This window comes from Etheostoma cragini, chromosome 13 (genome assembly GCF_013103735.1).
Source record: "Etheostoma cragini isolate CJK2018 chromosome 13, CSU_Ecrag_1.0, whole genome shotgun sequence".
NCBI classification, from domain to species: Eukaryota; Metazoa; Chordata; class Actinopteri; order Perciformes; family Percidae; genus Etheostoma; species Etheostoma cragini.
The window spans coordinates 15,238,441-15,250,748 of NC_048419.1; the positions used below are offsets into that span (position 1 = coordinate 15,238,441).

Here is a 12,308-nt window from a genome sequence, read left to right on the forward strand (position 1 = left end):
TTACTATCTAACTTCGACCGATTGGCAGGGATTGCTGTGGACGAAGTACACACAGCAATACACTGGTAAGAGCAAATACGTTTAAACAAGTATCCAGCTAATTTAAATAACAGTTACATTTATTTAACATTGTATGTAGCGTTTTCTTTACCGGGGTGTAAATGTTCCTTTTCAAGACTATTTTGTAGAGCCACCGTCGCTGCGTTCAGAGCTTGGCATTGACAGAGACAATTGTGATTGGTTTAAAGAAATACAAACAAACCAGAGTTTTTTGTTTTTTTTCCTATCCTAGAATATAGGTGTGGACGGGCCAGACCTTACTCCACAGTGCTGTGGAGATAGGTCTGGCATTGCAAGACTAGCCTAGGGTGACCAGACGTCCCCGGTTTCCGGGAACAGTCCCCGGTTTTGGTCACCTGTCCCCGGCTGGATCTGTCCCCGGAAATGTCCCCGGTTTTTCACTGTGACTGACAGACCCAAAATTGGAATGAAAGAAAGAAAACACTGACCAAACGTAGCCGATAGTCGCACACCCTACACCCGCAGGCTCAAGACAGCCAGAGCCAGCGCTGCTCAGAGCTCAGAGATGTTTTAGAAAGCCGTATTTTACGATGCTAAAATAACTGATTATTTACATGCAGTCTGGTGGGTTTAGCAAATGCAATTTCGCAGACTTTTATGTTTTAAAAAAGGATCTTAATCTTTAACAGAAAGGTCGACTTCCTTAGAATTTCTTTCCATATTGTTGGAAACACTAATATTAATCTGAGTCTGTCAGCAGCAATACCAGCACTTTTATGAACGTAAATACAATGAAATGAAATATTTGCCTTTGAGGTGTAGTGTAGTGGAGAAAGAAGTAGTAGCAGGGGTGAGTCTAGGCTCAGACCATAATGAGAACAGCTCAAGTTCTAGTGTCCCCGTTTTAAGTTTAACAAAATTAAAAACATGACATGTTTTGGAGGTATAGACGCTTCTGAGCAGAAAATGTCCTCGGATTTTGTCTGAGAAATCTGGTCACCTTAGACTAGCCAAAACCTGACAAGTGATGACAAATGTTAGTGCACACATAACGTTAGGCATACTGAGTGTCAGGACCTCATCCTGCTGCTCAAATTGTATTGCATGTATTCCCATTTGTGTCTTCCTAAAAGCTCAGTTTTTTAGTTTTGCAGTTTATGAAGATGGTGTTATGTTTTTTTACCCTGTTAATGCATTCAACCACACTGCAGTTTTTAGCCATTTTTCTGTTGTTAGACAGAATTGACAAGGAGGCACCTTCGCACATACAAAGTCAAGGTAGAGCGATGAATTGTTTTCTTCATGTGTGGGCTGGACTTCATTACGCTCTGTCTCTATGGATTAAACATGTTTTTTTATGCCTACATACAATAAGCTCAATGAATCAGACCTTGACTGTATTTGACACAAACAAAGATCGACTGCCAGAACCGTTAAAGCTTGTCAGAGCTTCATCATCAGAAAGAGAGCTAGAACGAAGAGCTTACCTCTGTCTACATAACAACAAAGTGCCGACGTGGAGTACTGTTCTCTACATTAAACACAGAATATAACTTTGAGATTTTTTCTACTATGGGCTTTTTCAACCCCACTTTTGGAAACAACAACACTTTTGTGCGTCCTGCATACTTTGTGATTAGTGGATTTATTGGCATACCATATATTAAGTATGTCTATGTCTTTTTTTTGTTTGTTTATATTGTTTCAGTGCTGGGAAACACAGTTGTAATGGCTGTAATATACTTGGATCATAATCTGAGAACTCCAAAATATGTTGCTGTTTTTAATTTGGCATTTGTGGACCTGTGTGGTAGTTCTGCTCTGGTGCCAAAGCTTCTTGACATCTTTCTGTTTAATCACCCATACATCTCCTACAACGACTGCTTGGCATTCCTTTTTTTCTGCTACACCTGCCTTTCTATGCAGTCATTTAATCTGGTTGCACTCTCCTATGACAGACTGATAGCTATCATCTTCCCACTGCACTATCAAGTGAAGGTGACCCACAGGTTTATGCTGTCGTTGATTGCTTCATTCTGGGTTTTTGTTGTTGTTGTTATACTTATTGCAGTTGGCCTTCTTACACGACTTTCCTTCTGTAGTTCTGTGGTTATTAAAAGCTATTTTTGCGACCATGGCCAGATATACAAGTTGGCCTGCAATGACACAACTCCCAACTCTGTCATTGGTGTGTTGTTACCGCTTTTTATTCTTTGGCTTCCACTGACATTCATCTTGTTTAGTTATTTAAATATTGGCTATGCATTGTCTAAAGTAGCCACAGTTCAGGAAAGAGTAAAGGCATTTAAAACTTGCACAGCTCATCTTTCATTAGTGACAATTTATTTTCTCCCAGTAATAATCACATTTACTATGAGTTCAAAAATTGATCCAAATGCCAGAATCATAAACTTGTCTCTGACCTCCGTCTTTCCTCCCATGCTGAACCCAATCATTTATGTTCTGCAGACGGAAGAAATCAAACAATCTGTAAAAAAAATATTAAAAATCAGAATGAAATCCCAAGTTATGGTGAAGAAATTAACCCTAAAGTGACCATTTGTGTATCTATTTTAGGTTTTGTGTTTAGGACATTATGACCTTTAAAGTAAAACTTATTGATCAAATAAGCAACAGCTATTGTACATACTAGATACTTTTTTTGACATCCCACAAATATTAATATTAAATTAATTAATTTAATAAATTAAAATTACAATAATTTAGCTTGACATAAAATAACTATTTTAAAATTACATAATACAGTAATAACGCCTGTCTATAGTATAACAGAGCTAAACTAAGTGTTTTCTGCTAACTAGTTTAATTTATGCGTATATGCTTGTGTGATAAAGTTCTTTTGATCAAAGTTTGTCACTGAAAAGTCTTGATGGAGTCTGCTGTATATGTACTGTATATACTGTAGTTTTAATTTTCATCTCTTAGTGCAAACATTTAAAATGAAAGCAGATTTTTATTCCTAAAATGTATTATTATTATTATTATTATTATTATTAATAAACATGTATTTTAATCGAATGTTGTAATATTTTGCTTCTTTATGTTCGTGGATATGTGATGAGGATAAAGGAATGAGACCCATCTTGTTTTCTTTCCTGCTTTTTTCCTGAATTAATCAACTGTGTTTTCTAACTCAGCACCTTATAAACCTCTCTGGTCATTCAGGGACATCCCAACTTTTCCTGAAAAACGTTATTGTAAAGCAACTACAACAACATTGCTTCTGTGGCGATGAATGCTTGAATTGGAGTTTTAAAGAGACCAGTCTTTTATTAAACATTTTCGTTGCGCTTTGTGTCGGTTGTGTTATATGTATACAGGTTTAATATTATGTGATTAAAGATGTGAAACAGGCTGCATATCAATAACATGATTGTAGTAGAAAATGACTGAAGTTGTAAATGTAAATTGCTGAATAACTGCTACAGGTAATTGTCTTTTATATACAGTGCCTTGCGAAAGTATTCGGCCCCCTTTGAACTTTTCAACATTTGGACACATTTCAGGCTTCAAACATTTTTTGTGAAGAATCACCAACAAGTGGGACACAATTGTGAAATGGAACGAAATCTATTGGATATTTTAAACTATTTTAGCAAATAAAAAACTGAAAAGTGGTGCGTGCAAAATTATTCGGCCCCTTTACTTTCAGTGCAACAAACTCACTCCAGAAGTTCAGCGAGGATCTTTGAATGATCCAATGTTGTCCTAAATGACTGATGGTGGTAAATAAAATCCACCTGTGTGTGATCAAGTCTCTGTATAAATGCACCTGCTCTGTGATAGTCTCAGGGTTCTGTTGAAAGTGCAGAGAGCATCATGAAGACCAAGGAACACACCAGGCAGGTCCATAATACTGTTGTGGAGAAGTTTAAAGCCGGATTTGGATACAAAAAGATTTCCCAAGCTTTAAACATCCAAAGGAGCACTGTGCAAGCGATCATTTTGAAATGAAAGGAGTATCAGACCACTGCAAATATACCAAGACCTGGCCGTCCCTGTAAACTTTCAGCTCAGACAAGGAGAAGACTGATCAGAGATGCAGCCAAGAGGCCCATGATCACTCTGGATGAACTGCAGAGAACTACAGCTGAGGTGGGAGAGTCTGTCTATAGGACAACAATCAGTCGTACACTGCACAAATCTGGCCTTAATGGAAGAGTGGCAAGAAGAAACCCATTTCTCAAAGATATCCATAAAAAGTCTTGTCTAAAGTTTGCCACCAGCCACCTGGGAGACACACCAAACATGTGGAAGAAGGCGCTCTGGTCCAATGAAACCAAAATCGAACTTTTTGGCCACAATGCAAAACGATATGTTTGGCGTAAAAGCAACACAGCTCATCGCCCTCAACACACCATCCCCACTGTCAAACATGGTGGTGGCAGCATCATGGTTTGGGCCTGCTTTTCTTCAGCAGAGACAGGGAATATGGTTAAAATTGAGGGGAAGATGGATGCAGCCAAATACAGGACCATTTTGGATGAAAACCTGTTGGAGTCTGCAAAAGAACTGAAACTGGGACGGAGATGTATCTTCCAACAAGACAATGATCCCAAACATACAGCAAAATCTACAAAGGAATGGTTCACAAATAAACGTATCCAGGTGTCAGAATGGCCAAGTCAAAGTCCAGACCTGAATCCAATCGAGAATCTGTGGAAAGAACTGAAAACTGCTTTTCACAAACGCTCTCCATTCAACCTCACTGAGCTCGAGCTGTTTTGCAAGGAAGAATGGGCAAGAATTTCAGTCTCTCGATGTGCAAAACTGGTAGAGACATACCCCAAGCGACTTGCAGCTGTAATCACAGCTAAAGGTGGCGCTACAAAGTATTAACGCAAGGGGGCCGAATAATTTAGCACGCACCATTTCAGTTTTTTATTTGCTAACAAAGTTTAAAATATCCAATAGATTTTGTTCCACTTCACGATTGTGTTCCACTTGTTGGTGATTCTTCACAAAAAATATTTTTTTTTATATCTTTATGTTTGAAGCCTGAAATGTGTCAAAAGGTTGAAAAGTTCAAGGGGGCCGAATACTTTCGCAAGGCACTGTAACTCAAGAGGAGAATAGCAACCTTGGCCAAATCTTTAATGAAGTACTTTCTAGTAAGACAACAGAGACTGACCAGTGTTTATTTTATTCATTGAAAATCAAGCACAACCCTGTGGGACCCAACATAGAGGATCTAGAGTTACCATGACCTGTAGTGAAAGTTATGCCAGAGGTATACATTACATGAGTAGAAATCTGTTCCAGTTACAGCCAGCCAATGCTCAGATTAGCCCTGAAGTGTGTCAACTTCTGTTTTCAAATAAGAGGCAAACCAGAATGGAAAGGTTCACGTTATTAGCTGATAAAAGAAGGTTATTGATGGGATGGGCCTTAGAACCTGACTGAAATCTCTCGTACATAACACTCTCATTTGTACCAACCGCAAGCTAATCTGATGAATGTTTTTCTCTTGGAAAACTATAGCTAGAAACTAACTTTACAACAAATTTTTTAATCATATAGACCCAGAGCTAGCTTCTTTTTTTTTTTTTTTTGCAATGGTTGAAATACATATATAAATATAATATATAAATATATTTAGAAAATTTGAATTGTGCCACTGGCCAGAAAATATATGTATGTTCAAAACAAAAAGCTGTTTTTGTTTCAAAAACAACAATCCAACCAAATTCTGACTTCCAAGCTACTTCAGAGTGCACCTAGCAGTCTCCACATTTCAATTGCTAGATGCGACATTTGTTCAGTATGTCTTTTAAGGATATCACTGATCAAGACTGTAGTCCAGTGTTATAATATTTTTGACAGTTCCTGAACAGTTGCTAATGCTTTCAGCTGTGGGCCTCTGCCTTGCCCGGAAACGAGTGTCCAGCAAGCTGTATGAAACAATAGGAGCCTTGGAGTGCCAAAGACGATTGTGATTGGTTTAAAGAAATGCAAACAACCCAGAGTGTTTTTTTTGTTTCCTATCCTGGAATGTATGTATGATAGAGTCATACCTTACTCCACAGCGCTGTGGAGATAGCTCTCTCTGTGGCAATGCAAGACTACAGTGTTTTTTTAAACCAGTTTAAATGAAAACAGTTGCATGCTGCAGTCAAAAACAATGCTTCGAAAGCCCGGAAAGTGAACCAAAACAGTAAAGTTGTAACCCATTATGAAGTTCCGTAAAGCGGAGTTAAGCTGTAGATTTAGGTGATAATTCTCTATATGTTCATCACTATAAGTGGCTCCTTTCACATTGTCATTTGATACATATTGTTATAAATATATTGATTAAAGTCACTTTAAACAAAAAAGTAACTGAAAGGTTGCTCACTAAAATACTATATTAAATATAAAATACGTTATACTTTAGGTGCTCTTTAGATTTGTGGTAAGTAAATGTGAGTCTGTACGATTCATTGAAATGGGTTTGTCTGGTGATGAGTGGCTCTCATAGAAAAGACACAGGGGAATAGACATTCATCTTATTTGACAGAAAGGGGGAGGTCTGCTTCTCTTAGTAGTCAAAACAGTTAAAACTTGACAGAGTTCTGTCACCAGAAAGAGAGAGAGCAGCTCATACATAAAACAACACAGTGCTGATGCTGAAGTACAGAAAAGGACACTTCTATACGTAAATCACTGCTTTTTTTAATGGAGTTATTCAACTCAGCTCTTGGGAAAAACATCACTTTTGTGCATCCTGCATATTTCATAATACGTGGTTTATCTGGCTTGCCAAATATTAACCATTACTATGTCTTTCTGTTTTTTGTTTTTATTGTTTCAGTGCTGGGAAACACAGTTGTAATGGCTGTAATATACTTGGATCATAATCTGAGAACTCCAAAATATGTTGCTGTTTTTAATTTGGCATTTGTGGACCTGTGTGGTAGTTCTGCTCTGGTGCCAAAGCTTCTTGACATCTTTCTGTTGGATCACCCATACATCTCCTACAGCGACTGCTTGGCATTCTTTTTTTTCTGCTACACCTTCCTTTCTATGCAGTCATATAATCTTGTTGCACTCGCCTATGACAGACTGATAGCTATCATCTTCCCACTGCACTATAGAGTGAAAGTGACCCACAGGTTTATGCTGTCGTTGATTGCCTCATTCTGGGTCTTTATTATAATTGCTGTATTCATTGCAGTTGGCCTTCTTACAAGACTTTCCTTTTGTGATTCTGTTGTTATTAACAGCTATTTCTGTGACCATGCTCGGATATACAGGCTTGCATGCAACGACAATTTCCCAAATTATGTTGTTGGCACTTTGTATACTGTTCTAATTTTTTGGCTTCCATTATTTTTTGTCCTTTTAACTTACCTATGTATTGGCTGTACTTTGGCTAAAGTGGCCACACTAAGAGAAGGAATCAAAGCCTTTAAAACGTGCGTAGGTCATCTCTCATTGGTAGCAATATATTTCATCCCACTGTTAATAGCATCTACCCTGATGGAAAAATTACATCCAAATGCCAGGATCATAAACTTGTCTCTGACTTCCGTCTTTCCTCCCATGCTGAACCCAATCATTTATGTTCTGCAGACACAAGAAATCAAAGAATCTGTGAAAAGGTTATTAAAAATCAGAGGGAAATCCAAAGTAACCATACAATGATTAAGGATGATGTGACCATTTGTCTATGCTTTACACCATGTATTTTGGTGTTTTATTTTCCTGTAAATTATCCTTTCTAACATTACACAAATGTTTGTTACATTGCATTATGTATGAATCTACAAGTCCATAAATCAAATAGATCTTCTGTAACAAAGTAATAAAATCAAACAATGTAAACTATAATGTAAACTATAATTTTCCTCCCCCAATAAGTAGAAGCCCAACATGCCAAATGAATGGTATTTTTTAACAGCATAATGAGCATACCAATTATGTTTTTTTTTTGTACTGCTTTTGTGTTGAGTTGGATCTAACATGAAAGTTATTTAAACGTAGAACTTATTTTATGAAATAATTTTTGTGGTATGTGCATAATTTGAATCTTAAAATTCAACTGAAAATGTAGCTAATACTGTTGCCTACAACAGCCAACCCAGGTTACATTTTGTGAAACAATGTAATAATAACAAGGTTTTTTGTAATTATGCAATTGCAAAAAATCCAAACATATACAAATTATGTATACTATATATAATTATGAACATATAAACCAGTGAATAAACTATTTATTGTGACCAAAGACTCATTGTCATTTGTTATTAGGGGTGTCACTTACAAATTTTCGTAGTCAAATCATTATTTTTAAGTCTTGACTATTGTTGACTGATCGTCAAATCATGTGGGTGGGGGGCCATGGGGGCGGGGGGTGGTGCATCAGTCACGGATCATGAAAGTGAAACTGGAGAGCCTGGATATTAACTTATTGAAAGAAAAATAGAAAACAGGTAGTTCTATGTAAAATCTATCATTGAGCACTCCCATATAGCCAAAATGTCATGTACCTGGTTTCATACAGCCCAGTTCAATGTCAGACCAAAGATTTGCAATGAGACAAAACTGTTTCAGAAAGTTGCTGAGAAAAGTTGCAGCTCTCCAAACCGGCCCCGAGGCTCAACGAGCGCCGCAAGTACAGTATGTAGTTGAACCATAGACAGTGAACCAGTGACAACCAGGGAAGGCTATCAGAAGAACTTTTCGGTGATAGCTGAGCGTTACTGCTCAGCCTTCAGCTGAGCTTGATGTCGTAGATGTGACGTGAGCAACCTGTCTGAAAGTTGTAGGTCTTCTGGTAGCTGTTATCCTCCCAATTTGTCAGGTCTGCCCTGGAGCGTTATCCTCTCCGATCAAGATGACCTCTCCCACCTTTAGCACAGTGCGTGTGGGTATGTCACACTTGTGTGCTGATTTCAAGTTCAGCAAGTAGTCCTTTCTCCAGCTGTTCCAAAAGCTGGTTGTTAGTCTCTGTCGGTATCTCCATCTCTTACACATGTCTTGTCGACTCACATTGATTGCTTGAGATGAAGATGGAGATGCCACATGTGACCTGTTCCTTTCCTCTGTGTGGTTTTGACTATGCTGTATTTCTATTCAAATTGTTACTGGTGTGCCGCCTTGGCCAGGTCTCCCTCGGAAAAGAGATTTTAATCTCCTGGTTAAATAAAGGTTAAATAAAAATTACGTTAAAAACGTCACTTCACAGTCTTTAGCTTACACGTTTATTTTACCTTGGACATTGGATTGGAACATTGCAAGATAATGAAACTTCACCTCGAGTTTAACACTATAGAGAAGAAAAAAAAACAATTTAGGATTAGCCAAACATATTGTGATGTGTGTGAGTTGGGGGTGGGATGAACGTCAGGGCATTCAGGTATACAGTACCATCCACATGGGTCCCAGTAGAAGCGGCTCGCGAAAGTGATAATGAAGACTTTAGTTCCTTCAACAATTTAAACAACAACAAACGAGTTTTGATTAACAGTTAGAGCAGCAGATGACAACAGTTAGCAAAGAAGACTGTGTGTCTAGATTAACTTAATTTTAATGATGGCCTTTCGGGAAAAACTGGAAATCATCCAGAAAGGCCAACAATCACCCACTTTTGCCAGGATTAATGCAAACTAGCAAGAATTGCATCTTCATGTTTGATTGCACTTATTGTAAGCAGCTTCGTAAAAAAGGGCCAGCTGACAAATGAAATATAAAGTAACTGATAGTATGTTAACAATGGGTTGTACACTTCTAACAGCTGTAACTGTTTTTGCATGGGAAACTGTTTTTCCCTCATGTTGTCCAAGGGTCAAATTGACCTGTTTTACTTCATCCTTTTCCTTTTTAACCACCCAAAATAACACTGTTGATTCCACACCACTCTTTGTCCACTGTGAGAGAAATAATCTAAAAAAAAAAAATCCAGAAATCACAATGCATGATTTTTGAAGTATCTATTTGTATGATACAGCTGCAAAGTATGTATTATAGTATAGTATAAGTATTTGATCACCTGTCTAGCAACTAGAATTCTGACCCTCAAAGACCTGTTAGTCTGCCTTCAAAATGTCCACCTCCACTCCATTTATTATCCTAAATTAGATGTACCTGTTTGAGGCTGTTAGCTGCATAAAGACATCTGTCCACCCCATACAATCAGTAAGAATCCAACTACCAACATGGCCAAGAACAAAGAGTGGTCCAAAGACACTAGAGACTAAATTGTACACCTCCACAAGGCTGGAAAGGGCTATGGGGAAATTGCCAAGCAACTTGGTGAAAAAAGGTCCACTGTTGGAGCAATCATTAGAAAATGGAAGAAGCTAAACATGACTGTCAATCTCCTTTGGACCATGCAAGATCTCACCTTGTTGGGTCTCAATGATCCTAAGAAAGGTGAGAAATCAGCCCATAAGAACATGGGAAGAGCTGGTCAATGACCTGATAAGAGCTGGGACCACCATTTCCAAGGTTACTTTTGTTAATACACTAAGACGTCATGGTTTGAAATCATGCATAGCACGGAAGATTCCCCTGCTTAAACCAGCACATGTCAAGGTCCGTCTTAAGTTTGCCAGTGACCATTCGGATGATCCAGAGGAGTCATGGGAGAAAGTCATGTGGTCAGATGAGAACAAAATAGAACTTTTTGGTCATAATTCCACTAACAATGTTTGGAGGAAGAAGAAGGATTAGTACTGTGAAGCATGGGGTTGGTAGCATCATGCTTTGGGGGTGTTTTTATGCACATGGGACAGGGCGACTGCACTGTATTAAGGAGAGGTTGACCGGGCCCTTGTATTGTGAGATTTTGGGGAATTGGGGATAGGTGGAGATAGGTCTGGCAGTGCAAGACTCGCCAAAACGTGACACGTGATGACAAATGTTAGTGCACACATAACTTTAGGCATACTGAGTGTCAGGGCCTCATCCTGCTGCTCAAATTGTATTTCATGTATTCAATTTGTGTCTTCCTAAAAGCTCAGTTTTTTAGTTTGGCAGTTTATGAAAATGGTGGTATTGTTCTTTACCCTGTTGTTAATGCATTCAACCACACTGCAGCTTTTAGCCATTTTTCTGTCGTTTGTTAGACAGAATTGTTAAGGAGGCACCTTCCCACACATACAAAGTCAAGGTAGAGCGCAATTGTTTTCTTCATGTGTGGGCGAGACTTTAATAAGCTCTGTCTCTATGGATTAAAAATGATTTTTTACGCCTACATACTACAGTCTCAATGAATCAGACCTTGACTGTATTTGACATAAACACAGATCGACTGACAGAACAGTTAAAGCTTGTCAGAGCTTCATCATCAGAAAGTGAGCTAGAACGAAGAGCTTACCTCTGTCTACATAACAACACAGTGCCAACATAGAGTACTGTTCTCTACATTAAACACAGAATATAACTTTGAGATTTTTTCTAAATGGGCTTTTTCAACCTCGCTTTTGGAAACAACAACACTTTTGTGCGTCCTGCATACTTTGTGATAAGTGGATTTATTGGCATACCATATATTAAGTATATCTATGTCTTTTTTTTGTTTGTTTATATTGTTTCAGTGCTGGGAAACACAGTTGTAATGGCTGTAATATACTTGGATCATAATCTGAGAACTCCAAAATATGTTGCTGTTTTTAACTTGGCATTTGTGGACTTGTGTGGTAGTTCTGCTCTGGTGCCAAAGCTTCTTGACATCTTTCTGTTGGATCATCCATACATCTCCTACAACGACTGCTTGGCATTCCTTTTTTTCTGCTACACTTGCCTTTCTATGCAGTCATTTAATCTGGTTGCACTCTCCTATGATAGACTGATAGCTATCATCTTCCCACTGCACTATCAAGTGAAGGTGACCCACAGGTTTATGCTGTCATTGATTGCCTCATTCTGGGTCTTTGTTATTATTGTAATACTTATTGCAGTTGGCCTTCTTACACGACTTTCCTTCTGTAAGTCTGTGGTTATTAACAGCTATTTTTGCGATCATGGCCAGATATTCAGGTTGGCCTGCAATGACAAAACTCCCAACTCTGTCATTGGTGTGTTGTTACCGCTGTTTGTTCTTTGGCTTCCACTGGCATTTATCTTGTTTAGTTATTCATATATTGGTTATGCATTGTCTAAAGTAGCCACAGTTCAGGAAAGAGTAAAGGCATTTAAAACCTGTACAGCTCATCTTTCATTAGTGACAATTTATTTCCTCCCAATAATAATCACATTTACTATGGGTTCAAAAATTGATCCAAATGCCAGGATCATAAACTTGTCTCTGACCTCCGTCTTTCCTCCCATGCTGAACCCAATCA

At 38.2% G+C, this 12,308-nt stretch overlaps 3 protein-coding genes across 3 annotated transcripts; all 3 read left to right on the forward strand.

Annotated features, from left to right (window-relative positions):
- Positions 1-1,573: 1,573 nt before the first annotated feature.
- LOC117955826 (olfactory receptor 1-like) lies at positions 1,574-3,703 on the forward strand (the record flags this gene model as incomplete). Its single annotated transcript, XM_034890547.1, has 2 exons — positions 1,574-2,520; positions 3,689-3,703. Coding segments are annotated over exons 1-2 (942 nt in total), but the record flags the coding sequence as incomplete, so codon positions are not given.
- Positions 3,704-6,667: 2,964 nt separating this feature from the next.
- On the forward strand, positions 6,668-8,148 carry LOC117955828 (olfactory receptor 1-like). Its single transcript, XM_034890550.1, has one exon. It carries the CDS (start codon positions 6,697-6,699, stop codon positions 7,663-7,665), a length of 969 nt encoding a protein of 322 aa, XP_034746441.1. The 5' UTR covers positions 6,668-6,696; the 3' UTR covers positions 7,666-8,148.
- Positions 8,149-11,425: 3,277 nt separating this feature from the next.
- On the forward strand, positions 11,426-12,304 carry LOC117955986 (olfactory receptor 1-like; the record flags this gene model as incomplete). The annotated part of the gene is made up of 1 exon (XM_034890814.1): positions 11,426-12,304. A coding segment is annotated over exon 1 (879 nt), but the record flags the coding sequence as incomplete, so codon positions are not given.
- Positions 12,305-12,308: the final 4 nt, after the last annotated feature.